The sequence below is a fragment of the Anoplopoma fimbria genome, chromosome 8, assembly GCF_027596085.1.
Source record: "Anoplopoma fimbria isolate UVic2021 breed Golden Eagle Sablefish chromosome 8, Afim_UVic_2022, whole genome shotgun sequence".
Taxonomy (NCBI): domain Eukaryota; kingdom Metazoa; phylum Chordata; class Actinopteri; order Perciformes; family Anoplopomatidae; genus Anoplopoma; species Anoplopoma fimbria.
Genome location: NC_072456.1, coordinates 21,092,095 through 21,118,393, shown reverse-complemented (window position 1 = coordinate 21,118,393; position 26,299 = coordinate 21,092,095). Strand labels below are relative to the sequence as shown.

The window sequence follows — 26,299 nt, the reverse complement described above, 5'->3', positions numbered from 1 at the left end:
ATAAGATATTAAAATGTTCTATAATTCAACCCCTGAATGTGAACTATGCATGCGTGCACCCCTCTGAAGCATGGCCTACAGCCGCAAAACACAGAATGAAGTCGCATCTGATCTGATATCAGAAGTAAAGCTCAAATCATTCAATATAATCCCTCACCAACTGTATTTCTTTGTAGATGACACATGACTCTCCTTATTTAAAGTTACAGCACTCAGCCGAATCCATTGAGCGTTGTAAATATCCTTCAGTGTTCTCCTCCATCAGCCTGGCTAAAGAGTAACTCCATGTCTTCATTTGTGTGAAGGATTTGAGGAAGTGTTTGGTGTTTTTTTTCAATCGTGGCTTTAAGCAAAGGACCTACAGCAGAAATAAAATAAGGGACGATCTGCAGAGGAGGCACAGCGACAAATAAATATGAACCCAGCCGACGTATATTTTTGTTAACTCGGGTCCCAGACTACTCAACCACTTTTTCTGGGCCACTTGCTTCAGCAGAAAGATGCACAGGCCCCGTTCTATGTATTATATCACTGTAGATTTAAGACATGTATTTCTCAATTGTTTAAAATGTGAGTAATTTATCTGTTTAATGCAAGGGAATAAATCACACATAAGAATGACTCATGTTCTCAGTTTCATCGGTTGGAAATATAAGATGAAAATATTTGCTTATACTGACTCACATTGCTTTATTTAAAAAATGTCCAAAGCAAAGAGGGAGCTTTATTCTAAAACAATGGCTAAAGAAATTAACACAAAGAGGAAGAGAAAACAGCTGTCATTAAAAAATGTAAAAAAAAAAGAAAAATTTTTTTTAATGAAATTTAAGTTGAATTGAGAAAATAAAGACAATGTATGAATGTCATAAAATAATATAATAATATCTCAATAGAAGTTTGGTATAAACAGAAGTTTTTGGTGTATTTCTCAATCTTAGGAACTTTGTCAGCTAAAAGGTGCATCAGAAGAACACCAGGCAAGATCATCTAGGTCATAAACCTATCATAAAGGTCTTAAAAAAACACTGCAAAACCTTTCCTAAAAGTTTCTCCAGCGAGAGGAAGTTTGTAACAAGAGAGGGATTAGTTTAGGTGCCGAATCCAGCGTTTCTCTGTGGATGGCTGTGACAGCGCTGAGTGGGACTGACAGGAAACTAAATCTTAATACAGTTTTGATTTTTCACACACATTACCTTCAATCCTTTATAGTAAAAAAAAAAAAATTAAGTTTGGTTAACATGTTCCACTTAAAGACACCTTGATGAACCGTAAATAATTTAGACACAGGAGGTCTACCATGCTCGACGCTGAGGTTTACACACCACATAGGGGAGAACCTGCCACTTGTTCACTCGGTGCTAGAATAACTAATCCTAAATGAAATGACTGAAGCACAGTGTCAGGCTCTAAAGAGTCTCCAATCCACCACCCACCCACCCACCCACCTACCCTTCACTCTCTCTCTCTCTCTCTCTCTCTCTCTGCATCGCCCCTCTTCCCCCACCCTGTCAGCCGAGGTTTGGCTGCACCGAAACAGAATGCTTTGCCATAAGAAGATTACCTTTGGTCGGGATATCGATGGATTAAGTAAGAATAGAATGAGATAAAATGGGACTGAAAGGGTTCCTGGAGTCAGCAAAGTTCAGACACCTGTTTTTTTCCCCCTGGTCTTTTCCCGCTTTCTCGCTCCATGACCGTAAAGATTATATCACTGTCTTACAGGAGAAAAGGAGGCGAGAGGGGTGGGTGGTTTAGGATGGGTGCAGGTTACAGTGCATACAAATAATTTCAGGGCCGCAAAGACACCGTTCGGCTTTTTTTTTTTTTTTTTTTAAAGCATACTCTTTAAATATGTGGTCAATTTGTCATGAACCTCTTGTTTTTGTGTGCTCCTAAAGATCATATTGGTGTTAGTAAATGGGAATGCTGTGTTTTGTGTGAGTGTGTGTGTGTGTGTGTGTGTGTGTGTGAGAGCGTGTGTGAATGTGTCTATGGCAGCTAAGCCGCTGAAGGTTTCCAGGAGCTCTTTGATGTGTATCTGGGCAATGCGCTATTAGAGGGATTTTCCTAGTTGACAGCTCAGAGAATGTGCGGAGGAATTGCGATGCCAGCGGGCTAAAAGAATGCTGGAAACAGGATTAGGATCATATTCTGGCAGCTCCTGTCACTTCATCAATGGGCTAAGGTTTCCTCAGTGACAGCCCTCCTTCTCTGCCCGGCTAAAACCTTTAGTGGGACCATAAAAGGGGTGAGAGAGGGGAAAAAACAATGATTGAATGGTGTGCTATGATTTCTGTGCTGCTGGGTTTGCTCTGAGGGCTTTGTGTTGGGAGGTCTGAGGGGGGGGCGGCGTTGATTTGGAGGGAGGGGCAGGTCGTGGGGATGAGAAAAAAAGGGACTATTTTTTTTTTTTTAGGGGGGGCCTTTTTGGAAGTTTTGCACCTAAATCCCCATGGCAGTGCATGTGGAGGGGTTTTTACACTGATGCAGGCGGACAGGGACAGCAGCTTGGTGTGACAGCAGCAGCAGCAGGTGGGGAGGAAAAGGGAGAATGCTGTTTCCTGAATCTTCGGGAGCCAGTTTGTCTGTATGAGCTCTACCTGTCTTCACCAAGTGAGACCTCTTTCACATAATGACAGTACATAGAACATTACTTAGTAGGAGTGTCAAATATCCTTGTAGGCTCATTTGAGGACATGTCGGTGGCTCTCTGTTGTGATTTAGTTTATCTTATTTCATTGAAGGATTATTCTTGTGATGTTCTTTTATCATCAACAAATCCCATTAAAAGACAAAAAAAGAAAAAATTGATCTTGTTAACAAGTACTGTCTGTGTAGCCAAAGCCTGTTATAGCTAATTCTTCTGTTGTTCAAAAACTATTAAAAACATTTTCCAAAGAACATGGTCGTTTAATTTTGAGTCAATCCCACACACACCATCCAGTTTCCTGTTTGAGTAATATTTGCAAAAAACTGCAGTGCCAAGTGGCTTCAGGAAATCACTGAAGTATTTTTAAAAATCAAAGTATATATAGTTTCTACAAACTAAAAACAAAAACATTGATCTCATCTATCTAACAAAAATTTACATTTTTTATTTATCATAGGTAAAATGCATTTCTCATTTTTAACAAATGTGAAAAAAAATGTCATGTCCAAATTTCATAATGGTGCATTAGGTTTTTGAATTTATTCGAATAAGTGATACATTCACATAATGTCTGATTTAGTATGATTTTTAGATATTTAGAGACGTTGTGAAACTACATTTCAAATGTGACTCATTTACATAAAATCACATATGGTTTTCAGACATTTTACATATGAAATATCGTATCTCACAATATTCAACATGTGAATTTATGAATTTCAGAGCATAGCAGACCATTGTCAGCAATAATTTGTATTTTCTTTACTTTGCTGTCGTGGCTGTATCACTGCTGGATCAGCCTCTTTAAACATATCACTCGCTGTGTTCAGGTGAGCCATTTATGCTCTTGGTTGGAGGATTTTGAGAGGATTTTGGGGTGCACCTTCTATATTTGGACCTGAGGTTGTGATGCAAAACAGTTCTTCAGTGGGCTCATAGGGTGGTCTCTGCCTTGCATCTTGGACCAGCTGTCTCCATGCTGCCACCAAAACCCCTTCCCCCAAGAGTGTAACTCCACACTTTGCTCACCCATGTGAAACAATACTTTCACAATACCACAGGAGTTTGATTGTTGGCGACAAGTTATATAATGCCAGGAATTACAGACTAGCATGCAAATGCTAAATCCTCCTCTCTTTCTCCTGAGAAGTGGATGAGACGGACTATATCTGCAGGCTTCACTCTGGCTCCCCAGCTTTGTGCTACAGAGACGTTCTCCTTTCTCCCCCTGACTTGGGTGATAATCCTGACACGCACTGTCTGCATTTTTTACTGTACGTGTTTAAGCGCATTTGCAGAGCATTTATCTCCCCAATGTAAACCAATTTGGCTATAAGGGCCTTGGGCCAAGCAAGGCGCTGGAGGGAAGAAAGGAAAACTCAAACCTAGCAGATGTGCAGAGAAGGGAGGATGGGAGAGCTGGCGAGGACGCGGGGGTTGATGAACAACTGAATGCAGCAAAAAAAAAGGAGGAAGCGGAACCGCATGGGAGAAAAAGAGTGTCCCTTGTCCGAAGGGTAAGCTTTTGAAACTTGGGATAGGGGCCTTTAAAGCCGATAGAACGTGGATCACTGAATTGTTGAGTCACAGAATCTGCGAAAATCATGCGGAGCTCCAAGTTAATCCTGTCATAGTGAAATCGGCGGGCATACTTCAGGGATCCCAGCCCCTTCTGAAGAAATTTGGAGCCTGCTGTATTGACAGAGCTGCTGTTTGATACCGCCTATACACCTGTATCAGCTGTCTGTTAATCTGCCTTCCCCCTCCTCCCACTAGTCCTCCGCAGCACGTCGCCTCTGCTGGTAGTAATGGCTGCTGAAATGGACCAAAGACCTAAAAGCTGCCAATCTTGCTGCTTCTGATGTCTCCTGTAAGTGGCTCCGGTTGCAGGATGAACTTGTCACTTTGATCATCTGAAAGGCAGGAGCCCTGCTGCGTCAAACATTACTACCTGCAATTCTGTGGAGCCATAAAGACTATGGACTCCTTGGTCCCTGAAATGGGACATTAAGACAGAATCATCCTAGTTTAGTTGGGGCGATATCAAGGTGTTTTATTTGCTGGCACACAGGCAGGGTCTGAATGTGTTTGGATGGCTTTTAAAGTACCTGATCTTATAGCCTAAGGTTCCTGTAAATGAGGTGTTTGCAGCTCTTATCAATGAGACGTTACATGAGAAGAGCACCTTGGCCTGGTTCTGTGGTATCATTACAACAGGCTGAGCTTTGGCCAGATGCCCTTTACATCTAACTTCCCAAACTCTTTTATTATACTGTATAAACTTTCTGAGGTTAAATCAAATATTCAGCATCAAGACTACATCATAACATTTACAAAGTTTTCTTACAGATATTGATTATACTAATAAAACATCTTATCACAAAACATCAGTCAATGGTAAAAACAAGTTTCCTTAAATGATGCAGCGAGGCTGTTTTCAGTAGGAGCCATATGGAGTCAATCATATTGACCTGTAGCTCAACGTAGCAGAAGTTTGAATAATTAAGTGTGGACTAGAAGTGGGATTAACATTTCGCATTACAAAGAGACAATTGATTTAGTTTTGAAATTGCCAATGGAACTTAAAACACTTAGTTCACTTAAGCACTGTCATGATAATGATGAATTTCATGTGACTATAACAACTACGGAGGGCTTTAGTCTGTAGATTAAATGTCGCAACTTGCTGAACGTCCCGATAGCATAGCCGCAATGGATTTTAAACAATAAGACCTGGAGCAGAAGTTCCATCAAATATCAAGTCATCATTTTTGATCAACTATGTTACAGTTGTACATGCACACACGCCCAAACATACAGTAGGCTAATACAATTATGTACAAATGTAACACGTTCTCTTTCTCCCTTATCACCAATGAACGAGCCCTTATCACTATGTAGACGTAGCTAACTGTCCTCTTGTCCTGAATGTCTTCTGTTGTTTGTTAAATTGGCTTTTTCTTCATAGGAAACATTTTGATTTGACATAACAGGGAACACACAGGCATTAATAAAAGCATTAACGATGGCTGTGTTCTATTTAAGTGTCCCGGTATGTCGTGACAGTGTGACAATGAACCAGCATGCACGATATGAAAACCCTGAAACTGAAGCAGCTAAATAGAATCCGGCCATTATTCATTTTTAACATTTGTTCTACTTAAACAAGTCAAAATGTCTTATAGACAGTTTTTTTTTTTTTTATCTATCAGGCGGAGTTTACATTAATCAACATTTATTAAATTGTAAATGTGTGTTGCTGAAACCGTACAGCAAAATTAAGAATCTAACATTTTAATCATCACATATTACACGTTTAAAGTCACGTAAAAGGGTTTTATGCAAGTATTGTGTATCTAAAATAATATATAAGGAATAAGTGAAAAGAAATCAGTTGAGTCAGTTTCGCACTTTATCACTTGTGCTTTGATCATCTGTGATGTTTTGTAAGTGCTGCAGTATATTAATAATGTTTAAATTGATTCTAATATTTAACATAATACACACATCTGCCAAAGTAGTAATTGGTAAATGTATTTAATGGGGCAATTTAAAGACTGACTTTGTGCATATGTGTGTGTGTGTGTGTGTGTGTGTGTGTGTGTGTGTGTGTGTATTCGTCGTTACTTCTGTCTCAGCTCCTGAGGGATTTATGAACAATGTCAAGTTCCTTCTGAAGACCTGAGTCTCTTCACTGCCTCTTAAAGCTTAATGCTCCCTGACTGAGTGGCACAGCGAGAGCCACACTCTCTCCCTCTCTATGTGCCACAGATAATGCTAAGAACAACCTCTCAATTCCAGCTCCCCTCCTCGCCTAATGTGCCCTCCTTCCTCTACCGCACGCACACACGGCCATTCCCATTCAATGAGACGGCGGTGCAAACGTGGGCGATTGTAATGGAAAACACTAACATTGTCCCTAATGGTTTCCCATCCCAGGAGAGTTTTAAAACATATGTAAATTTATGTAAACCCAACAGAAACACATATTTACAATAGCACGGGGTAATCACAATATGACGACACGGTGCGCTGGCCTTGTAGATGGAGGCGCCATGTGTCATTAGTCTCCTTTATCTCTTTTCTGTTTCCTGTTAAGGCAACAGTGCAACAATCGCTCACAATAGGAATGAAAATGATCTGCACTCATCTCTGGCACAGTGATGGAGAGGGAGAGGTGGAGGACGAAGATAAAGAAGGTAGAGAAAGAGATGCTGCTGGATGCCTTGAAGGTGCAACACACTTCATAAAAGTCAGTTGGTTAAATATTCAGCAACGAAAACGTGTTAACTGTAAAGGTCAACTCAAAAACTGTACATCATAAAAGGCATCCTGATGAAGCAAGATCACGACTTGGTGACTTGTACCAACTCCTTAAAACAAATGTCCACATTCCTATTGTTGAAAGAAATAACAGCAGCGGTTTCTCTGGGTAAACATCAGTAACTTTATTTCATCATGTCACAGAAAGATGTCAGTGCTTGTAAATAGACAATCATGATTTAGGAGACACCATTACTTTCTGTATTCATTATAAATCATAATTTTAAACATTATTTTCCACACGTGCTTGCTGTGCCTCTTTGCCTAATGGTGATGTGAATTCAATTTCTTTAAAGCATAAAGTAAGTAAGTAAGTAAGTAAGTAAGTAAGTAAGTAAGCTTATCATGGCAGTTAGACTCTTCATTTCAAAACAACATGATTCAAGTTCATGTAATATGTACCATACAAATGAAACAACATGTTAATTGTTCTTTGTCAATGAAATTATAAAACAAAGAAAGAGTGAACCTCATCAGTGAACATGAATATTACCTTTAAACGTTTCACACTTTGTTATGGCCTATATAAAATGAAAAATAAAAGATTTGAGTATTGTATTATTATTATTTTTCTCGAGACTGGCTAGTTGTTTGTGTTTTCATATTCAAAGCTTATTCATCCTTAAGCCCCTGAAGTTAGCAGCTCCACCTGTGGCCTCCAGGCTTTTACTCCCTGCTCTGTTTGACCAGTTGTTCCACCTCCTTCATGAAGCGCAGGCAGAGCTCATCCTGCCACGGCAGGGCGACACACTGCACCGCCACGGGCAGACCCTCGCCTCCGGTGACAGCCTAAAACACCAATACAATATCCAGTCAGTCAACAGTCAGCAACCACAAGCACCACAGTCTTCTGCCTCCATCTGCTGACCAGCTGTGGAACTACAGTTATAATGGAGACACCTGAACAGCCTGAGACTGAAGTTTAGGGGCGGTGCCAGAAGGGCGGCATTATCCCCATGGCTGTAGGCTGCTTGGAGATACAAATGGCAGCAATCTACTGATATATTTTCATATTAAATATTAGAATATCTAAAGTTGTTTATTGGTATTAATTAACTACACCCAAAAAAAAATTACAGTTTACAATTGCCCCCCCAAAAAATGTGAGTCGTGAGATCTACTCTACTTCAAAGAACTACAATAGTCAATTTAAATCACAAGTTGTTGTGATCATCTGTCTAAAAAATTCCAGCTTCCAGAAAAATAAATATGAAAGTTTCACTTTGAGAGTATTTTTTAGGGCTGTATCATAAAAACTACCGTATTTTATCATTTTTATATCAGTGATCTCACACTGACATGCGTTTCGTACCTGTTTGAACAGCTTGTCCCAGTAGTCCTTTTGAATGCCCTTAAAGTGCCTGAGTTCCTCCTCATCCTCTGCCGTCACCGTGGAAACAGTAACCACGCCGGCAGGAAAGTTGAGGAGATTGTAGAGTCCAGTGTAAGGGATAACAGCTGGAAAGACAGAGAACAGCAACAGGTCAGTCACTGTGTTACATTAGGTTTGATACTGTTCTGTACAGTAATCATGAGTACGACTCAGGTAGATAGCTACCTAGCTCTTTGGCTACAAGAGTTCAGTTTTTATGGTGATTACAGCCATCCATGATTTACAGAAACTATCAGCAAAGACACAACATCTCTAACCAGTACTAAAAATATATATATAGAAAACTTGTCTCTTATCATTCACAATCCCTTTTCAGGTATCACACACACACACACACACACACACACACACACACACACACACACACACACACACACACACACACACACACACACACACACACACACACACACACACACACACACACACACACACACACACACACACACACACACACACACACACACAGGTAAGCCTGCCGCAGTAGAATAAGTTGTAGGCTGGTCCGATCACAGGGCAGAGCAGCACGTCTATGTTGCATCTTCTCCACTCTGCTATTGTTTCCCGAATGTAGTCCTTATGAAAACACAAGATTAGTCAATGTCCCCAACACATGCATCCATTTATGCGTAAGGATCATGAGCTGACGACTAACAGTACCTCGACAGCAGCATGCTGCTTCCACAGATTTTGAACAGAGCTAAAAAAAACAAGGCAGAGAAGAATCAGTATGTTTGTGCGTTGCATGCAATGTGTAAGCGACAATACCTGAAGTGCAAACGTCAGAATTGCTTTCTCACCTGACTCCACAAATCGAACTTAACATTGCAGAGCCCCGAGGAGACTGCCAAAGACAAGCAAGACATTAAAACATTATTCCTATTCGAACCAATATCGTACTCATTGAGGAAGAATTATATTTTCTTTAGACTGTATTTCTGCATGTCTGTGACAGAAGGAGGGAACTCACCAGAGGCTTGAGGAGGAAGGAGAGGGTTTTCTTCAACCACTTGGGAAGATAGCAAGGTGCAACCTGTGGTCCAAGACAAGGGTCCAGAGGGCTCCCCTCCCTAAAATATAAACAATCAGGGATCATTGGCACACACCAGAACTATCTGTTCAAATTACGTGGTGCTGGAGATGAAATATTAGACATTTTTTTATACATTTAATAAACTATGTGATGATTGATGCGCTGGTATCAGAATACAATTCTCAACACTTGCGTGTGCAAAGTTTCATATGTTTTGCACTTGAGCTCTAAAAAAAAAAACTTAAACTGCACACAATTATCAAAGGAATTAGATCATTAACAATGACTACACTGATTTAATTACTGGGATCTTAAAAGGAACTTCAACTCACAGTTTTTCAATCAGGCTGGTAGATCCGTCTGCCATGACACCCTTTAGAAAAAGTTCATCGATGACGTAACTGATCTTCAGAGGACTGTAGGGCACCAACTACAGGCACACATGACAGAGAGGGAAAAATGTAACTGTATCAAAAACATACAGCTCATATCTCATATTTTATGTGGCTGTAGATCATATAGTGTGTGTTGTCTTACAGTGTGCCCTGCTTGCTCTAACAGAGCTTTGACCTCTCTGATGCCTCGGGCCATGCTTGGGGACGGTTGTGAGTAGCCGTCGCTTTCCATGTAACCGATCCTGAGAGGTTTGGAGCTCTGGTAAACCTGAGGATGAGACATTTTCATATGGTTAGATCAGTAGGGGTGTAAACACACATAAGTAGTTCATTTTCGGTACATAACTTGGAAGGAAGCTTTTTTGTTTATCTTAAGGCTTTAGCTTAGTCCCCTTTATTTATGTTAATTAAGGCCCAGCCTGAGCTTTATCTGCTCATGGTCCTTTTAAACTCTCCTTGTTCTGGTCAGTGCGTCTACAAATTCAGTGCTTTGTTCGCTGTCAAATTATTTTTTTTTTTTAATCATGATGAAAATCATAACAAACATGGATAATAATGTGCCTTTATGTTGCCCCTGCACATTGTATGGATGAATCCAACACATAATTGTCACAGCAGAGCACATTCCCCCTAGAGTGATCATTTAGCAAACAACAGGCAGCAAACCTCAAGGGAAATTTCAGTTTTCCTTTCCTCACTCTTTGCAAGATGAGACAATATTCTGAACCACACAAACATCTCAGAAAGAAAACTGCATTTTTCTCACAGAGAGCTAGATGCAAGAATTTATATCTCTCAAGTGTGTGCAAATGGAAAATACTGTATGTATAGTAGCTGAAGCCAGGAGATTGGCTCTGTAAATTGGTAACAAAATTCACCTTTCACCACCTCTTAAAAGTAATAATAAACCCGTTATATAACCTTTGATATATAAATATATAAAAAACACAATTGGCCTTTTTACAGAGGGAAATGTGCCAGACTTTTTCTTGGCCAAGGAGACTCCAAGAAACAGTCTGGTGAATAATCTCCCTTCAAACATTTAGTTTTGTTTGTAGTGGACACACCTGCATATTAAAAGGAAGTGGTGGAACAGTGGGGTCCAGAGAAAACATGTGGTCACAGAGCAGAGCCTGCATACCCAGAGCCAGACTGTCCACATCTCTCGCCATGGGTCCAGGAGATGACAGCACTAATTTCATGAGAAACAAAAGAAAAAGGTATCCACGTTTTTCAGACACCACATGTAGTGAGTAGACAATGATGATACACCTGTAACTTACCTGATTTCTGCCCTCGGTAAATGGATCTCAAACCCTGTGCACTAACAAGACAAAAAGAAATACATCAAAAACAAAGCAATACAAAAATGTAGCACACAATTTCATGACTCTGCATCGATCCAAATTACTGACTAACGAAGTGACGCTCACCTTAGCCGACCTGATGTTGGCTTTAAGCCACAGATCCCACAAAACGAGGCAGGAATACGGATGCTTCCCGCAATATCACTGCCAAAACCAAGCACGGAGCCTCCTCCCCCGATGAGAGCCCCCTCCCCACCGGATGAACCTCCGGGGGTCTTCTGGAGGTTATGGGGGTTCACGGTCTGCCCATAGATGGGGTTACCACAGTCGTAACTAAGAAATTAATAATTATAAAAGAAAATAAAACACAGATAAGTTCATCACGGACTTTGCACATGCAAACATTGTGTTCCAGCTTATGTTGGGGATAGCTTGTTGATTGATTGAATGATTTACTTTAACAGAGCTTGGGGCAAGTTGGTTTTCACAAAGGGAATAGCTCCTTGTCTCTTCAGAACTTCCACTATCACGCTGTCCTCCTGGACAGGCTGGTCCAGATTTAGGATGATGCCGCAAGAAGAGTCATGATTCTGGTGTTGAAAATGAAACACAGGCCAAGAGAGCAATGTTAAGTTACCCTGCTTTTGATAGAAAGGCATTCATACGGTCAACCCAGAAGGTCAAAGTTTTGTGTCCTCTGTCAAAACAATTATTAATCCCATTGCTCACTAACACACCATGCACTCGCGTTATCAGCTGTTTTCATCAGCTGGTCACATCTTTTCAATAGCACAGCGAAATACCTTCATTGTAAGCCATCATCTTGCTGCTGACTCTTTTTAAAATATGCCTTAATGTAGTACGTTCATGCTCCCCCTCCACCTCCCAATCAGTGCTCACTTTTCGCAGTTTCTTCATCTTCATCATTTCTTTTATCTTGCTGCTGCTCGGGGATTAACCCTTTTCCTCATTCACTTGTATCTCCTGATTGAATTGTATGTATGTTTTTGTATGTAAATATATCTCTACGTTCTGGAGGCACACTAAATGCTATAATGAAAACAAATTTACCCTTTAGGGTCAATACAAATGTATATATATCCATCTATCTTAAGATGCAAGCAATAAACAACTACAAAATACCTTGTATGCGTAGTTTTCTTTGATGCTAACTGGAACTCCATACAAGAGACCTTCCTTGTTGGAATCAACAGTTTTCAGCTGGTCAAAGCTCTCCAACAAGATCCCTGTACAGCAGTTCAGATCTTTGTTTACCTCCAGAGTCTGTGGGAAAAGAAACAGAAACCGGTTCGTATGAATGCCTTTCTTCAAAAGACTGGCTTTACATGAAAATTAAATAAGTAATGTACAAGCAAGTGGATCAATATTTATTTTGGAACAATGAGACGTAAGTCACTTGTAGAGTTAATGATTCATTCTTTTTTTTTAAGATAACCTTAAATTGTAACACTGTTCTAGAGGCTTTACCGGTTAAAGAAACAGAATTCTTATACACATGATTGTTCTGCGATGGTATGTGAAAATGTATAGGTGTAATTTGGGTTTTGGACCTTTTCCATGTAAGAGTAAAACACGTCCTCAGGGTTCAGCGAGCCTTCCTGCAGGTTCTTTGTCAACTCAGACAGAGACATCTCCAGGATGACAGTGGAGTTGGTGCCTGGATGCTGGAGGGGACACACACACACACACACACACACACACACACACACACACACACACACACACACACACACACACACACACACACACACGCACACGCTATTGCACATATGTGCAGCAATAGACAAATCTCAAAACGGTATAAAATCCTCAAGGAAACAAAGGTAAATGTGGAAAAAAACTAAGAGAAAAACAGGTTTTAGAAGAAGATTTTAAAATAATTTTGTTTCTTTTGTGTTGTTTTTGTCATATTTCTTTTATGTCTTTAGTTATACACTCAGTAAAAATGTACAAATGTGGCAGGATGAAAGGAACAAAGTGACAAAAGTGAGAACTTTATTACTTTAATGTCAAGACAATAAAGTAATAAAAGAAAAACTTTAACCAGACCGGCAAGAATAAAAAAATACTTGTGTGGAAGCAGGGGTGTTGAACAATTGACTCTTTTCCCAGCAGACATTTCGACTTGTCTTCGAAGTTTTTGCAATTTTTGCAGTTTTGACCTTGCTCATTTGAGAATATAAATGGAGCAAAGCATCATCTATTAATAGCAACATGTTATTGTTGAGCTCAATCTGCTATGTCAGATAAAAAAAATAAAAAAATAAAATGTCTGCGATGAGAATAAACAATGCAACAACAGAAGCATAATGATTAAAAGTGTTTAATATCTTTTCTCCCAAAAACATAAAATCATGTCTCAACTCTCACCGACTTCCTGTACTGGAGCACGGCCTGCTCAGCCCTCTGCAGGCTGTCGGCTCTGCGGTTTCTGGCTTTTTGCATCTTTTCTTTCGCCTCCTGGTGCCTGCAGACCTTCTGCGCCAGTACCACCAGTGCTCCCAGTCCGCACGCAGCAGCAGCGCCCGTCAGCAGCGCTGCAGCCCGGCTGTCAACCTCCACTCCCCGCAGAAACTCTTTCACGGTTTCCATGTTTGTGTTCTCGCTCAAAGCACAGCAATGAACCCTAAATCAAACAGACTGGTTGTTAAACCATGCATCACTGGTCGTACTGGTTAAACTCAACAGATGGGTGCGGTTTGCTGGTTAAACGTCCTACATGGAGCTAACCTTGGGCGTCAGAAGTTTGCTGAAACAAACTACCGCCCATCGAAAGAACCCGGATTTAACTTCTTTTTTTTAGTCCAGGTTTTCATCAGTTGCACAGTAGAGGGCGCCAGTGAGCCATTTTATCTGAACTGTCAAACAAAGATTTTATTATTTTTATTTTTAAAATGCTCCAAACTTCTCAGCTGACAGTCCAGTGTACAGTACCAGTCTAAAGTTAGGACACACCTTCTCATTCAACTACTTTGAAGAATCTAAAATATAAAACATATTCTGGTGTGTTGAGCATTTGTTTGTTGACCACATAATTCCATATGTGTTCCTTCATAGTTTGGATGTCTTCAATATTAATCTACAATGTAGAAAAAAATAAAAAAATAAAGAAAGAAAAACCATTGATTGAGAAGGTGTGTCCAAACTTTCGACTGGTACTGTATAAATATTAGATTTAGATGGACCCGCATGATCTTTCTATAAAACAAATACTGGATATAAGTTTCAGTCACATACTAAGGGAATTGCATACACATTTTTAGACAAAGACAATTTAATTATACATGATATTATAGTTCTACATACAGTACCAGTCTAAAGTTTTGGACACACCTTCTCATTCAACTACTTTGAACAATCTAAAATATAAAACATTCTGGTTTGTTGAGCATTTGTTTGTTTACCACATAATTCCATATGTGTTCCTTCATAGTTTGGATGTCTTCAATATTAATCTACAATGTAGAAATAAATAAAGAAAAAACATTGAATGAGAAGGTGTGTCCAAACTTTTGACTGGCACTGTATGCAGGAGGATTTCTCTTATTTTTTTAAATCCCTTTTTAAAGAAGGTAGGGGTGAGTAGTTTTACAACCCCATGCTTTATTTTGTCACTCATTTCACATTTTTATATGACACAGTAACGTTTTAGATGCTTCTGGAGTTCATGTTAAGGTCAAGCTTCAAAGTCTAACCAGATGTAAATAAGTAGACAACTAGCCCTGCTTCGCCAACAGACAGCAACTCTTGGATCAATTGTGTTTATTTTTTAAAGTTACATCCTTGCATCATTTGTTCCCGCTTGTAGTGAAGCATCTCCAGATGAAAACTGTCATTTTTTTTCTCTTTGCGTTATAATCGCATACACAACATTTACAGATTAAGTGTTTGTTTCTTTAAACCATCTTTAATTTGTGAGGAGTCATTCATACCCAAAGGTCCTCACAACTTTACATAAACTTTATCTCTACAGGAATCCATTTATAGTGGTTCAGCATGACAAGAGTTTGTACCAATTTGTATTGTTATAGAGTCATAAAATAAACTTGTGACACCAGGTAAGGTTTTCAAGCCTTCCACTTTAATGAAATGTTGACTCAGGCTACCTTGTTAAATACTTAGGTTTCTTCACACAAGCAGATACAGTAATGTATACATTTAAAGTTACAACATGCAGCAGATCCACATATGGATGTATTTAAAACAATGTTCTCCTAATTATCTTTGAAGAATGTCATCGATCCAGTTGTGCAACCTTCAGGGAGGACTTCATTTGACTGAATGGAACAGTTTGTGTGACACCTACAGACGACAAGAGGAAGTTCATTAATGCATGTTACTAAATACAGTGCAGGTAAACTTAAGTGCCTAAAATCATGTTGCAAAGCAAACGCATTTTAATATCACCAAGTTGCTGCTTGTAACATGCAGCTCATACTTGCAAATGTTTTTAAAAAACATGTATTATTTCTTTGATACGGTTATCCCAAAATCAGTGAAAAGTCATCTTTACAATAAAAATCTATGTCAAACTGGAGGGGTGGTGCGGAGCATATTTTACCTTATTAAAGGAAAGCTGTGGAAAATTCTGTAACTGTGAAACAACTACACCTAGTGACGTTTTCCTAGAATGTCAGGAGTCAACTGTGAGATATTTGCAAGCCACATCTATCAACTGAACTTATCTTGACAAAAGAATATTATTACTTATATTTTATTTGAAAATGAATAATAAATGCCCAGACATGAGCCATGAATCCTTTGTTGGTGTATTCTTAATCTTTCTGCTTGATACAACTGGCATATGACAACACTTACGCAGTGGTCGCGGGCATGAAGGAAGTCAAAGAGCTCCTCAGTACAATCCTCCGCTGTCGAAGACCGAGAGCCAACTCGGCTCTCACAATGCTCCAGGCGCTCCCGAGTGTGAACGCAGTGCTCCGTCTCTTCACACTTCTGTCGCATCGTTTCAAGGGGATCCTGAAACAAATAATGCAGCATTCAGAGCACGTACCTTGTCGAGTGTCCTTCAGAAGGGGAGACACATTCGGTAGATTCAACTCTGCACTCACTTGCCTCATTGGCATCAACCAGGATAAACTAAATATGATGAAAACATCCTAGCAGCATCACCACAACCGACAGGTCCCAAAATGGCTGTGAAGTTGTATCTAATTAAAAACGTGTTACCTAATGAATGAAGGGGATTTAAAAAAGGGAATAACTCCCTTTATCAAGAGAGAGAGAAAAAAAACACCACAGGAGACATCCAACCTCCTTTTCCTTTGAAGTTCAATACATTAATGGTGTGATTCAGATGTCTGGAATCAACCAGGAAAAATGGGGGACCTGCTGGTACATTCTTTTTTTCAACATGCTATACTAATTACTTTTTCCCCCCATCATGCTATACTATGACTTTTTTTCAACTATGACTATTTTTGACATACTATACTATGACTTTTTTTGACATACTATGACTATTTTTAACATACTATACTATGACTTTTTTTAAACATACTATACTATGACTTTTTTTAACATACTATACTATGACTTTTTTTAAACATACTATACTATGACTTTTTTTGACATACTATACTATGACTATTTTTCGACATACTATGACTTTTTTCGACTATGACTATTTTTGACATACTATACTATGACTTTTTTTAAACATACTATACTATGACTTTTTTTCGACTATGACTATTTTTGACATACTATACTATGACTTTCTTTAACATACTATACTATGACTATTTTTAACATACTATACTATGACTTTTTTTAACATACTATACTATGACTTTTTTTTTTTTCGACATACTATACTATGACTATTTTTTTTTTTCTATACTATTCTTTTATTATGGAAAAGAAAAAGTCTCATGTGTTTATAGATATATTTGCAGAGGGAGGGTGGCAAAGGGGAAGACCTGAAACGACCTCTTGTGTGGTTATTATTAGTCACGTGTCCACTTTTATATTTATAACATACCTTTGTGTTTCTCATATTTGTCAGATTAATACTAATGTGTCTTGTAGCTTATTCAATTTCTCATTTGCATGCTTGACAATTAAAAATCACATTTAAATGAAAAGGCTGTCAGAGGAACATTTAACATAGTTTTGTTCTGATGTGTGGATCTTCAATGAACATACCACCATGTCTTCTTCCTCCTCTTCTTCCTCCTCTTCCTCCTGAAACAGACACAAAGTTACATTACCAAAGCAAGAATTCACTTCCAGCAGTCTCTGAACCAGCTAATGCTAACGCAGGCTAGTGATGCTATAGCTCAGTTAGCCGTGTTGTGTTAGCTTGCTAGCTTAAATAACCACACATTAATGGCTTAGCAAAGTTATGTTTAATCTGTCAGAGGTACTCACATCCTCAGGCTCTCCGTTCATGATCATCTTCTCCTCGAAAACCATGATTATTGCTGTTCTTGTCCTTAGATGGCCGGCTGTCAGATGTGGATAGTTGGAGGACAGGCAGGTCACACTAGCAGAGCGGATAGCGACCAACTTAGTGACGTCATTTCTGGTCATCGCACTTTCAGAATAAACCTCCCGCTCAACAACTTTTATTTTTTTTTTTTTTTAGTTAAGATGTGCGGAGTTGCGACAGGCTGCAGTATAACTATAAAGTTTTCTAATAGCATTTGTTAAAAAGAACAAATAGCAGAACATGTATCCTGCCACTCACTAAGTAGCGTTTTTTTCACAATACATATATTGTTTTATGAATGAAGCGACAAATGTGTTTTATTTTGAAATTTGTTGTGTCATTTCCCCTCGGCCAAATTGATAGAGCTCTATACTACCATCATGTGTTGAGAGGTAGTACTACACCAGTACAATTAGTTACCATACAAAACATCATTGGTAAGTAGTACACCACTGTACTTACAGTACCAGTCAAAAGTTTGGACACACCTTCTCATTCAATGATTTTTCTTTATTTTATTTTTTTTCTACATTGTAGATTAATATTGAAGACATCCGGACTATGAAGGAACACATATGGAATTATGTGGTTAACAAACAAATGCTCAACAAACCAGAATATGTTTTATATTTTAGATTCTTCAAAGTAGTTGAATGAGAAGGTGTGTCCAAACTTTTGACTGGTACTTATACCGTTGGTCTTTCTTCCATGGTCTGATCTAGTACCCTTAGTTAGAATTAAGGGAAATCGTAATGCCACATAATACAATAATATTTGCTTCCAGTTTTGTGGAAACAGTTTGTGTGATGCCTTCCCTGGGGTAAGCTCCAGCTCAACAGCTGCCGATGTAGATGTAAAAAGTGTAAAAAGGAACAGTGTGTAAGTTTTAGTGGCATCTAGTGGTTTGTGGCAGGTTGCAACCAACTAAATACCCCTCAGCTCAACCCCTCACATTCCAAGCGCATTGGAGAACAATGGTGGCCCAAAGGTAGGGATAAGTAGCTTTAGGATTTTAGTACAACTAGTTCTTCTACATCCCTAAATACTTGTTTTGAAAAAACAATTTAAGAAAACAATTCTGAACAGAATAAGAAGTTATTTTTTATTTAGATTTAGCTAAATATTGTTTAAAGAACAGCAAGAGTTATGTTTACAACAGCAAAGTCAAGGAAATACATTAATATCTAACTGGAAACAAATGTAAAATGTCAATAAATGAAATAACATTTCTGAGTGACGTTAATAAAGAATGAAGTTAGTCCACCTGGCTGCTTTTTTCTCAGCCGGCAGAAAAGTTTACTAAAAATAATAAATAGTTTTTGACCGATGATTCATGCTGTGCTCGTGTAAACACAGCGGAGGTGGCCGACTGAATTAGGTTTCACTTTTGATTACATGTTCACATATGTATTGATATAGAAATGGCTTTTTACTTGCAAATAGTTTATTGCTTGTACAGTCACAAGCAAAGTTGCCATCAACTCGGGTGTCCTTCACTTCAACAGGTTACATTACATTACATTACATTACATTACAGTCATTTAGCAGATGCTTTTATCCAAAGCGACTTACAGGAAGTGTATTCAACATAGGTGTTCAAGAGAACTACTAGTCACCAGAAGTCATAAGTGCATCTCCTTTCTTAAACGAGCATCTTAAAGCATAAACCAGAGCAAAAGTGTAGTGCAGAGGCAAATTACTACGAAAAACAATAATTGCAACAGACTAATACGAATATAATAAGTGCTACAAACTACTACGAATAGGATAAGTGCAGTAAACGAATACGAATTCAATAAGTGCAGCGAACTGATACGAATACAGTGAGTGCAACAACTAATACCAATACAATAAGTGCTACGAGGAAGGCTCAGGGTAGTACTTCTTGATTCACCACAGCGACTATAAATGACATTAAAAAGCACCAGTGACGTAGGGGCTTATCTATACTACGATCTTTAATTATTTAGCACTGGGGCCCGTTTAATACCGGGTTTCGCAACGCATCACTACATATAACTTAAAACGCGATTGGCTCTTGCTCGTGCCCTTGTCTGTTGTGGGCTACTGCATAGAAACATGGCGTTGCAGGATTCACGTTGTTCATATTATATTGAATATCTGCCAATAAGCTTCCCTAAATGTCACACACTCTTCCTTTAGGTGTTAAAGTCACCTAATGACGTGTTCTCTAGCATTAGCTAGGACAAGCCACTTGTTGTACCCTCAAAACAGATTAGCCAGCCTACAGGGACAAGGCAACAGGTTGCTTAAAATGCCTGTAGTAAAGAGGCAAAAACGGTCGATAGAACAAAACATTCATGACGGCTAAAACAGTCAGCTTTAATACAAAACTTCCAGAAGGCTCATCTGCCAGTGAGAGAGGCTGAAGGCGGAGTTCACATCGAGCGGGAAAACCGAGATGTTGACATTACTAGGCCGAAAGCCTTACACACACACACACACACACACACACACACACACACACACACACACACACACACACACACACACACACACACACACACACACACACACACACACACACACACAAACACACATATAGGAGGGCAGAGTCCAGTGCAACCAGTGGGACTCTGCTGTCCTGCCAACAGCCAGTATCATCAAGCTTCACCCTCATAGGAGAGTTAGATCATATTTTCACACCAGCCTTTTATGTGTCAAGAGAAGCAAAGAAAACACCGGCTTTATTTAGACAGGCTTGAGTCCTTGATTGCAGAATGGAGTCAATCTTTTCTGTATTTGGTTCCTATGTTAACTGGGATGTCAAAAGTCTGCTGCTCTTCACTGCCGTTCTCCTCCTCACTGCAGATTATATTAAGAACCGTCGTCCGGGCAGCTTCCCTCCAGGACCCCGGGCGTTTCCTATTGTCGGCAACATATTCACCTTGGATTACAACAGGACCCACGAGAGTATGACACAGGTAAAGCAACAGATGTCTTTGAAAATACAACAGGTCGACTGAGGACTGTTTGTGTTATCTGTTATCTTAAGCATCATGCTCTCCCTCCTCTCCCGATTCCACTCACAGTTAGCTGGGAGATATGGAGACGTGTACAGCCTTCGAATGGGTCAGACATGGCTGGTGGTGTTGAACAGGCTCGAGGTTCTGAAAGAGGCTCTGGTAAATCAGGGAGACAGCCTGGCAGACCGCCCAGAACTCCCTCTGGTGCAGGAAGCATTCCATGGATTAGGTGAGAGGACACACACACACACACACACACACACACACACACACACACACACACACACACACACACACACACACACACACACACACACACACACACACACACACACACACACACCTAAAAATCACAAAAGTCAAAGTCATAGTGAATACAAGTTAGTGAGAGAACGCATTAGTTAATACACACTGAATGAACAAAAGATAGAGGTGCTTTTGTTACTGGAAATATCAGCTTTGTTGACCCTTCATGATCATCCTTGTATGCTTCTTTTGATCTACATCTCATGCGTGGTTGTTGCAGAGTTCATTAGAAACCTATTAGCTTTCCTGTTGGTGTGCTTCACACACAACATGTGTATTTTTATAAAACAGTTTTTTAATACCTTCAAAAAAACGATAAACAATTAAAGCTAAATAAAACCAATAAATGTGTAGGTTAGGGATAGGGATTTGGCTTCGGAATCCTGAATGGAATTCACCTCCTGGGAACGGCCGAGGTGACCTTCAGTAACGCATCTTACTACAAGTTGCTTTGCTCTGTGCACAGAATTATATATTTTTTTTACCTGAGGGGATCATATTTAACTTATTATCATTATTATTTACTATTTGTGTAAAATAATATTCCTGCATTTTCCTGATTTCTATCAGGTGTAATTTTCAGTAATGGGAATACATGGAAGCAGCAGAGGCATTTTGCACTTTCAACCCTCAAATATTTTGGATTTGGGAAGAAGTCACTTGAACCTGTCATCTTGGAAGAATTTACATATTGTGCAAAAGACTTCAATAGCTATAAAGGTAAATAGTAGATGCACAGCAACACATTAAGAATTATACACAATGACAAATACACACATTACAACTAGTTTTCTTTTAATTGTGAAGGTAAGCCATTCGATCCACACCTCATCATCAACAACGCTGTCTCCAACGTCATCTGCTCCCTGGTTTTTGGGCATCGCTTTGAATATGGTGATGAGAAGTTCAGGAAACTGATATCGTGGTTTGACAAAGGTATCGAGATCGAAGCCTCCATTTGGGCACAGGTACAGCATTTTAAAGCTATGATGAAATCTTACTGCTGTATATCATATATTCTTCTTTTTGAATCAGTTAATCATACATGCTAGTAGTAGCAATATGTGGTACATGTTTAGTAAGATGCACAAAAGCCTATTTGTAAATGGGATTTCAATATTTGTTTTTGATTAAAAAAAATTAAAAGAAAATAAATGCCTTTTCAATCGCTATTGTTTCAATCTGCTCTACTCTGCAGCTTTACAACTCCTTCCCTCTGCTGATGAGACGTTTGCCAGGGCCTCATCAGACAGTCCAGCACATCTGGGACCATGTGAAGGACTTCATAAGGGTAGAGCTTAAGGAGCACAAACAGAACTGGGATCCCTCGGACAAAAGAGACTACATCGACTGCTACCTGAATGAGATTCAGATGGTGATTGGCACTAGATGTTGCTTTTTTTTCCTTATACTGTGTTGTATGTCAGAACTATCAGCTGTCAAAGTGCTTCACTCCTGGCTGGTATGTGTTGAACGGGGCAAAGACCTGATTAGTACTTTTGCCATGCCTTATCTCACACAGCTTTCAGTCCTTTTAATTTAACAAAACAAAGCCTTTTTCAAGATACAAGGTCCATTACACATTAAAGGCTTTTAACTTAAGTTACCATCATACATTACTGTAACCCTGGCTGTAAAAGTTCTAACAACAACTTAGTTTTTCGAAATAATTTAACATGTGTATGTTTTCGCACATCTATTTGGATATATTCTCAGAGTAAGGGGCAGGCTGAGAATACTTTTGATGAGGAAAACTTGGTTATGTGTGTCTTGGATCTGTTTGTGGCTGGATCTGAAACCACATCCACCACCCTGCGCTGGGCTTTCCTCTACATGGTAAAATACCCAGAGATCCAGGGTAAGAGCTCCGACCAAGTCAGTGAAGCTCTTTGTTCTCACTCAATAATGTGCATATGGATGATATTTAAACAAATTTTGTATGTGTTAAAAGTAGGTGCATACTTTTACTTTTTCCCCGAAGATGATAATTATTGTGCAATCATTTGTGACCGTCACATTTATGACTAATTCAGTGCAACAAACATCTTCCTGCAAAACACAACACGTAGTATAACTGTTTCAAGGTTAAACAGGGACACAAACCATTCCCTTCACTAATGTGGTGGTCCTTCATCTCTCTATGAGTTTGCAGCCTGTTGATAAAATATTTACTACTGTTAAATACCATAACTTTTTTCTTTTCCCCACCCGTTTCACAGCAAAGGTCCAGGCTGAGATAGACAGAGTGATTGGACAGTCCAGACAGCCGTCCATGGAAGATCGTGCAAACCTTCCCTACACGGACGCTGTCATACACGAGCTCCAGAGGATGTGCAACATAGTTCCTCTCAGCCTGCCTCATGTTACCAACAGGGACATCCAGCTGGGAGGCTACACAATCCCAAAGGTCAGTTCTCTTACACACTGTTTATGTCACATACACAACCATGTTGCTCTTTAATGAATTTTAATTTTAATTCCATTCACCAGGGAGTTGTTATAATCCCCAATCTGACCTCAGTCCTGTTTGACAAGAATGAGTGGGAGACGCCCGACACCTTTAACCCAGGACACTTTCTAAACGAGGAGGGCAAGTTTGTGAAGCGAGCTGCTTTCATCCCTTTCTCTGCTGGTGAGGAGCAACACGAACACTTGTTTTATTAGTGTCTTGATTTGTTTATACTGGGGCATGTCCCAGCATGCACTGGGACCTTACAGTGTTCCTCACTAATGATTGCAGATTGATGAATGCCAGTCACCAGTCGTGGAATGCAACTAAGTATACTGACTAAAGTAAAGCACTTTTTTTACACCACTTTATACTTAATAAAAGGAAACTACCGTACTTTATAATATATATAAGTAAATAAAGCGATTAGGTGATCAAGCAACAAAACAAAAATTGTGAATGTGTCACTGTGGCCATTTTACTTATTAAGTACTTTTAATACTTTAAATATATTTTCCTGATTTTACTCATTTTGCTTCAAGCTATGGTTGGTGATGAATCGTTGGATGGGCTACTTGCCTGTCTACCTACTCGCCTGCTGTCACTCTGACTGTTCACCCGTTGTGCATCACCGGCGTCTAGTCAGACAATGGGGATTATTTTTTGTGAACCACTGGACATTTAATTAGGACCAAATTTATGACAGTTACCAGAACGGTTAAAAGCTCTCTTCCTATAAAGGCATTATGAGAATAACTGCTACGGTTGACTTAAAGTGGCCCTTTTATGCTTTTCCACTTTTCCCTCTCCTTTAGTGTGTTATATATATTTTTGTACATGTAAAAGGTCCGTAGAGTGTCCCCCTCAGAAGCTCCTGAGCTGCCTGAAACAGCTCCATTGAATTCTCTCCTTCACTTCAGTAACTTTGAGGTCACAATGTTACGGAAGTGACGTAAAACTCCTTCCGGCTAGTTTGGCCCTCAAACAACAAAAGAGAGAGACGTAGCTGAAACGTTGACCAATCACAACAGAGCAAGCGCTACAACGGAGTGTTTCAGAGAAAGGGTGAGAAGAGGTGCTGCAGGACAGGCAGGACAAGAAAAACAAGGCGGATTATGAGCATTAACGCATGTAAACATGTTGTAACTGTAACTTGAGATAAAAAATATGCACCTGGATAATAGCATAATCGGGCTCATTTAAACAAGTTTGATCAAGTGGCCAAAACGTTTGTTTTCCTGTCACAGGTAAGCGGGTGTGTCTCGGGGAGAACCTGGCCAGGATGGAGCTTTTCCTCTTCTTCACCTCTCTGATGCAGCACTTCACCTTCTCAATGAAGGTGAAGCCTGCGATGGACTTTCGCTTTGGCGTCACTCTGTCACCACTTCCATATGACATCTGCGTAACCTCCCGCTGAGTGTAGATGTGACATAAAAAATATGTTAAAGCAATATTTTTTTAAACTGTCCTCACCACTCAAGATTACTGTCACTGTGACCTGGTTTGTTGAATATATCAAACTGATATTTGGCTTTAATTATAGATGACATGTCATAAGGTCCACTGCAGATATCTCCTTTGGACTACAGAACTGTGATGTAGATGGTTGCACATATTTATTTGCACTTTTTTATTGTTTAATTGCGGGGGGGTTCTTCCAGTGGGCTCCAAACCATGGCTGTATCAACTCAGATTTTTAAACCTAGTTTAGTTTAGCCAGGCTCAATTAACAAAATGTGCATATGGATGATATTTAAACAAATTTTGTATGTGTTAAAAGTAGGTGCATACTTTTACTTTTTCCCCGAAGATGATAATTATTGTGCAATCATTTGTGACCGTCACATTTATGACTAATTCAGTGCAACAAACATCTTCCTGCAAAACAACAAAATTACAAAATGCCATCTTAAGTGCAGAAATGTTGTCGCAGAGTGTTGTGATCCCATAGCAATTAAGTCTCTTTTGAATTTGATGATACATCTTTAAAAACTACCCCGCGACCCTTAACTGGATAAGCGGTTACGGAAGATGGATCTTTAAAAACATTTTGGATTTCCAACACCTTCCCAAGAGGATATGGAGGTCAATATCTACAGAATCCAAATTTAATTTTACGTTGAGACTCATTAAATTATGTGGTTAGAGGGTAAAAGAACTATCTCTATAAGTAAGGATACTGTATAGTTATTATTTAGGTGGAATGAACTCCCCACTGACGTCAGGACAGCAGAGTCGCTGCCCATCTTTCGGCGCAGGCTGAAAACTCACCTCTTCAAGAAGCACTACCCTGAGCCTTCCTCTTAGCACTTATTGTATTCGTATTAGTTTGTAGCACTTATTGCATTCGTATTCGTTTACTGCACTTATCCTATTCGTAGTAGTTTGTAGCACTTATTGTATTCGTATTAGTCTGTTCCAATTATTGTTTTCGTAGTAATTTGCCTCTGCACTATACTTTTGCTCTGGTTTATGCTTTTAGATGCTTGTTTAAGAAAGGAGATGCACTTATGACTTCTGGTGACTAGTAGTTCTCTTGAACACCTATGTTGAATACACTTCCTGTAAGTCGCTTTGGATAAAAGCGTCTGCTAAATGACTGTAATGTAATGTAATGTAATGTAATGTAAAGCCAAGGAGATGAAGGAAGAGTTTTCAGCTTTGAGATTAGACGGCAACGTAATAAGCAGCATGCATCAAACATTTTGTTTGTATGTGTGCTAATAAATAAGTTTAAATTAAATGTTTTGATAATGAAACAACAATAATAGAGTATAATTCTAAGCGTATAACTTATAATTAAGAATATCGTAGACATGTGAAAACCTTTTAAAGTCATCTTGGTACATTACACATTACATAACTGTTATAAACTAAATAAATGAGTAATCTATTTGAGAAAGGCTTTGCTCAAATGAATGCCTTCACTCTTCTTGAAAAGTTATTTCATTGGAGACAAAGTTGATTCCAGGAAACAGCCA

At 39.2% G+C, this 26,299-nt stretch overlaps 3 protein-coding genes across 4 annotated transcripts; 1 reads left to right on the top strand and 2 right to left on the bottom strand.

The window, feature by feature from the left end:
• Window positions 1-7,081: 7,081 nt before the first annotated feature.
• On the bottom strand, window positions 7,082-13,872 carry LOC129094186 (vitamin D3 hydroxylase-associated protein). Of its 2 annotated transcripts, XM_054602259.1 has the most exons (16): window positions 13,853-13,872; window positions 13,493-13,748; window positions 12,673-12,786; window positions 12,245-12,385; window positions 11,558-11,691; window positions 11,228-11,434; window positions 11,078-11,118; window positions 10,862-10,986; window positions 9,937-10,062; window positions 9,732-9,829; window positions 9,337-9,436; window positions 9,167-9,210; window positions 9,027-9,066; window positions 8,834-8,942; window positions 8,286-8,431; window positions 7,082-7,762 (listed from the first exon to the last, which is right to left on the bottom strand). In XM_054602259.1, exons 2-16 carry the CDS (start codon window positions 13,712-13,714, stop codon window positions 7,640-7,642), a joined length of 1,770 nt encoding a protein of 589 aa, XP_054458234.1. In that variant the 5' UTR covers window positions 13,715-13,748; window positions 13,853-13,872; the 3' UTR covers window positions 7,082-7,639. The 2 variants fall into 2 exon arrangements, with proteins under 2 accessions (XP_054458234.1, XP_054458233.1); XM_054602258.1 differs by lacking the exon at window positions 13,853-13,872 and having other exon boundaries at window positions 13,493-13,842.
• Window positions 13,873-14,881: 1,009 nt separating this feature from the next.
• Window positions 14,882-17,663, bottom strand: LOC129094189 (cytochrome b-c1 complex subunit 6, mitochondrial). The gene is made up of 4 exons (XM_054602262.1): window positions 17,516-17,663; window positions 17,291-17,329; window positions 15,941-16,102; window positions 14,882-15,424 (listed from the first exon to the last, which is right to left on the bottom strand). The coding sequence occupies exons 1-4, from the start codon at window positions 17,558-17,560 to the stop codon at window positions 15,392-15,394; spliced, it is 279 nt and encodes a 92-aa protein (XP_054458237.1). The 5' UTR covers window positions 17,561-17,663; the 3' UTR covers window positions 14,882-15,391.
• Window positions 17,664-20,206: 2,543 nt separating this feature from the next.
• LOC129094188 (cytochrome P450 2J2-like) lies at window positions 20,207-26,226 on the top strand. The gene is made up of 9 exons (XM_054602261.1): window positions 20,207-20,521; window positions 20,630-20,792; window positions 21,440-21,589; window positions 21,677-21,837; window positions 22,068-22,244; window positions 22,586-22,727; window positions 23,089-23,276; window positions 23,360-23,501; window positions 24,566-26,226. The coding sequence occupies exons 1-9, from the start codon at window positions 20,318-20,320 to the stop codon at window positions 24,733-24,735; spliced, it is 1,497 nt and encodes a 498-aa protein (XP_054458236.1). The 5' UTR covers window positions 20,207-20,317; the 3' UTR covers window positions 24,736-26,226.
• The last annotated feature ends 73 nt before the right edge of the window (window positions 26,227-26,299 follow it).